This window comes from Limulus polyphemus, unplaced genomic scaffold (assembly GCF_000517525.1).
Source record: "Limulus polyphemus unplaced genomic scaffold, Limulus_polyphemus-2.1.2 Scaffold700, whole genome shotgun sequence".
NCBI classification, from domain to species: domain Eukaryota; kingdom Metazoa; phylum Arthropoda; class Merostomata; order Xiphosura; family Limulidae; genus Limulus; species Limulus polyphemus.
The window spans coordinates 263,942-268,772 of NW_013666310.1; the positions used below are offsets into that span (position 1 = coordinate 263,942).

The 4,831-nt window shown below is 28.2% G+C and overlaps 1 protein-coding gene across 1 annotated transcript in view; it reads right to left on the reverse strand.

Annotated features, from left to right (window-relative positions):
- Window positions 1-6: 6 nt before the first annotated feature.
- The window catches only part of LOC106460063 (transmembrane protein 135-like), a 63,535-nt gene continuing 58,710 nt past the window's right edge, over window positions 7-4,831 (reverse strand). The window contains exon 13 of the mRNA XM_022386678.1: window positions 7-2,969. Within this exon, the coding sequence (XP_022242386.1) occupies window positions 2,816-2,969 (154 nt within the window). The 3' untranslated portion in view covers window positions 7-2,815. The remainder of the gene's footprint in view (window positions 2,970-4,831) is intronic.

Consider the following 4,831-nt stretch of genomic DNA (forward strand, 5'->3'; position numbering starts at 1 on the left):
TGACACATATATCCCAGTTAATCCAATTAATGTGTGTATTTATTATTTATTTCCTTTTTACCCCCACCCCCCCAGCATTAAACTATACAAAAATGCGTATTTTGCATAACGATCATGAAGTTCCTTTCTATGTTAAACAAATTCTGTCAGATTTATAAAAATATATAAACATACACTTCTTAATGGGTACATAAACAATAACAAGTTTGCATATGAAAACATCTCAAGTTCTCTTTCATTAAAAAAAGTACTGGTACTTCATACTAGAGTTAGGCAAAACTTTCAAAGTTGATTGTGTTCAGTTAAAAATATTTCCCTGACAACCCCCCCCCCAAAAAAAAAATTAGAATAAAAATATAGCATTCCACCAGTTTTTTTTACTATAAAGTTTGTTTGCAAATGTAGAGAACTTGATACTTCTAAACTCTTTCTGATTCTACAATAATATCAAGGAATTAAATTTATCTAATAAATAAAACTGTAAATAAACTGTACATTTTAAAGCAACAAATGACAACATTACTGTAATCTGAATTGATTACTAACTGCTGACAATATTATTTAATGCACCTAAAACTTAGAATAAAATTGATTTTTAAAAAATGCACAATTAAGTTTTTGTTGTTTCTGTTTTATACCTTTTTACACAGTTAAACAGGCTCATTCAACTATAAGAAACGTAATCAAACTGATGAACATTTGAAACAATAAACTATATAATACAAGGATTACTAATATAAACTTTGTAGCTTCAACTAATGTTTAAAATATAGCATATAATTAGTCTAGTACTTATGAAAACCAAAAACCCTTATGTAACAAGAAAAAAGTTTTAAGTCTTATTGATTTGAATATTGATATTAATTTTTCTTCTTGGTCAACATGTGTGTATTAAACATCAGTGCCTGTAACTTTGGTTTAATTCTTTTTTAGATTGATGATTGTATCATGTTTATACCATTACTGTAAGCTAACAGAGTAATATCCAATAGAGAACTCTTAAAACATGTATGCATTTGTAATAAACATACTTTCTCAAGTGGTGCATTTTACACTGAAGATGCCATACAGAGGCACTGTAAATACTAGAAAAAAGCTTTAAAATATTACAGTCACTAATATAAATCCAAAATGGGTGGAGGAATACAAATTCAGTATATTAGTTCACAATGTTTCATAGATGTAAGGCATAGACATTTTATTGGTGCTGAGGTAGCTTATATAAGGAGGATATTTCAGTAAATACAACATAAATCACATGCCACTACTCAAAAAATTAAAAATTCATTGATTGAGGCTAACTGTTGACTTCATCCTTCTAAAAATAAAACAAAACTCGCAACTGAGATATGCCAAACTTAAGTAAAATAAAGTATAAACCTTTTAAAATGTTTAAACGCTTTTGTGAATTTGATAAACAACGAATGTTTATGGTACAATATACATACCTTTTTAAATATAATTTCACCTCAAACGAGCCTAAATAGGTGTAAAAATAAATTTACTAAAATTGCAAAATATTTATTCAGTAACCCTCAAATAGAAAAACTAATTATCAAACAAATAAATAAAAAAATGGGAAACATTTATAGTATCAGGTTAGCTAAGACATTTATTTTTTCCACTTTTATGTGTTTATTGTCACATTTCTTTGCCTTTATGTGTTAATTGTCACATTCCTTTGCCTTTGTTTGTGTTTAATGTTTTAAATATATATTTCACTGGTCCATCAATGTTTTTTGTTACAAACTGGTTAAATGTAAAATGATTATAAAGAAAGTCGTTTAACGTTTTTTAAAACTGTTCTGAAAGCATTATTAAAACTGTATTACTGAGGTTTCATTTTGAAAAATATGATTTAGCCAGTTAGTCGGTGAAAGAGTTTCAGGTTTAACATCCAAGTTATAAAAGTAGTTTGACAAGAAGAAAAGTGTAGAGTGAGGTAATACATGCCTCCAATTCTTAGTAGTTTATAAAGTTTGTAATAGAGCAAAGTGAAGAAAATTGTCTGTATTCCAAAAATGTTAAATTTTGAATACTAGTAGTACCAGACACAAATCAATCATTTTCTCCTGTGGTAATCTAAAATGAGTTCTTTGAGATTTACAAGCAATAACATTGTAAACTAACTTCTGTCTTAAATATGTTCAAGATTTAGTAAACAATAAGATCAGATTATAACAAGTTATATAAAATAAGTAAATTGATAAAGTAGAAAATAACAGCACAGTTACTGCTAACTGATGTGAAAGCCAGCTGTAACACGACACAAAGACAGCAGTCATCACATATCAACAACATTCTGCTTCCTGGAGGAAGAAGTACGAGTGATATTAAGAGGTACTTATAACTAACAAATAATCATAATAGTAAAGATATGAAGTATTCAGAATTTGTGAACCTAAATGTATGAGATTAAAATACAAAACACACCAATTAATCATTTTCAAAACTTCAAACATCAGTAAAAAGCCCACTTAATAAGTGATTGGATTTACCACATTCCTCTAGTACATACTTCATCATTATTCTAATTTACAGTATTCTCTTAACACAGAAAAAAGTTAAGTTTCAATATTATATATGACTTTTGCATGTAGTTGTACTTTCTCTCTCAAGCTATATATTTCTCATGCTTGAAAAAAAACCCTCTAAAGCACCTTATTCAGACTGGTAATGAAACTTTAAAAGTTTTTCCAAACTTAAATGTCACTAATGTACTGAAGTGACAATGTAACAAGACACTGAAAAATTATATTTCAGAAGGTGATTAATTAAAACTATTCTTAAACCACATGTAAATGTAACTACTACTTCAACGCTCTGGTGACCCTGCTAGCCATACTAAAATGGTCTCTTGGAAGGCACGACTGGTGTAGCGAGGATCAAGATCAGGCCAAAAGTCGTGGTACATCTTGGAAGCATGAGTCCCAAAAACATCCATTACATGGCGGTTGATCAACTCAAGTCTAAAAAAATACCAGTCATGGTGTCATGATCTTTTTTAAACAAAAACAATATGACACAGAAATATTAAATTATTTGTACACTTTTTGTATTTCAATTGATTTAGAAAACATTATGATGAAAAACCATAACATATAATTTAAATAAAGCTACAACAAAACTATCTGTTTATTAATAAAAATATATATTATTTTTAAAAAATGTCTTCAGAAATAAAATTAATAAATAATACATTCTCAGTAAACGATTGCTATTACACATACCTGCCAGGTTTTGGCTCAAAAATACCAAATCTCACCCACAAAATGTTAATAAATAAAAACACTGAGTAGAATTTCAACTACTGTTCTCTTGAATTTTTTTTTTTTAGCTAAATGTTCATCAGTTTCACACCTGATAGTAATTTTCATGTAAATGATCTATTTTAGAGGTTTTTCCATGTTCTTCATTTATTTATCTACATATATCAAATAATTAATGTACTTTGTTTTTAAAGTCCCAAAAATTATTCCTCGAGTTCTGATTTCATTCTTCTTTTAGAAACATCAAAAATATACAACATTATACTACTTTTATATTAGATTATCTCATCAATTGTTATTTGGTAACAAAACCAGATGAAACTTTACTACAAAACCACATGCAAGTCATTTTTTTCAACTTAAGATGATGGAACTTCAAAACAATTTTTTTAATTATTTGTGAAACAAATGGAACAACTACAGCATAATTGTTGACATCTTTCAGCAAAAAACAATTACACTAATGTTCTTTCAGGTGTAAAAGGTAATTTCTTGGAATACACAGAATATAGTTAACACTTATTCTTAATCCTGAGATCCATTTTTAAAAAACTTTAGTACTTTTATGCAAGCTAATGAGGGTGAAATTCCATACTCCTTTCTAAAGAAGTATTTCTATGACAAAAGAAAATTATTTATGTGATAATTCAGAAAACTCCTTATAAAATATTAAACTTTCTTTCATCAAAATATCTGTTAAATATCTAAACATTCAAAAAACCAATGCCAATACCAACTTAACCATCTCCAGGGTGGACTGATTCATTCAATTTAAAATTTAAAACAATAACTGCTACTCCACCTAGGTCCACCTTTACATACAGACACACCACCACCAGATCATTCAGAAATTTCCTGAAAATAAAAACTGTGTGGACAATCTAAACTTCTCCTGTAAGAAATTTTACACCGGTAAAACAAACAGCCATCAATGATCACATGCATCAAAAACGAAAGCCAAACCAAATTGACAGCGACTAAACAAACCTTTAAATTACAATTCCAACTGGAAATGAAGGAAATATTTAACATTAAATTGAGAAAACCAAATGAGACTAAAGACTTCAGTCAATAAACTTCTCCTGGCTCCAGTAAACTTAAAACTATTTCACATGTACATTTTACTTTCTGAAATTCTACATCCCTCATTCTTTTTCAGTCAAACCCCTTTTTCTCTCACTCGGTTCTACCCAACTCACTAACACTAACCCAGAGATAAACTGAGCTAGAAAGTTTAATTTTTAATTTCCAACAACCACAAGTGAATGAATCATTACAATTGTTAAACTTTCTTTCAGCAACAACATAAAAAACCTGTCATTTAAATTTTATATTGGAAAATTCACATCTTTGAGTTAATTGAACTGTACTACAATTAAAGAACTGACTCTATATCCTAATACATAAATCTATTCATTGTTCATCCTTGGGATTTTACAACTTTGAGCTTACATTTTCTTATTGTGAAAATACTGTATTAAAAAAATAAACATTATTGCAAGTAATACTTGTTAATATGTTGATCTAAACTTTTTTCTTTCTAACACAAAAATGTTATAAAA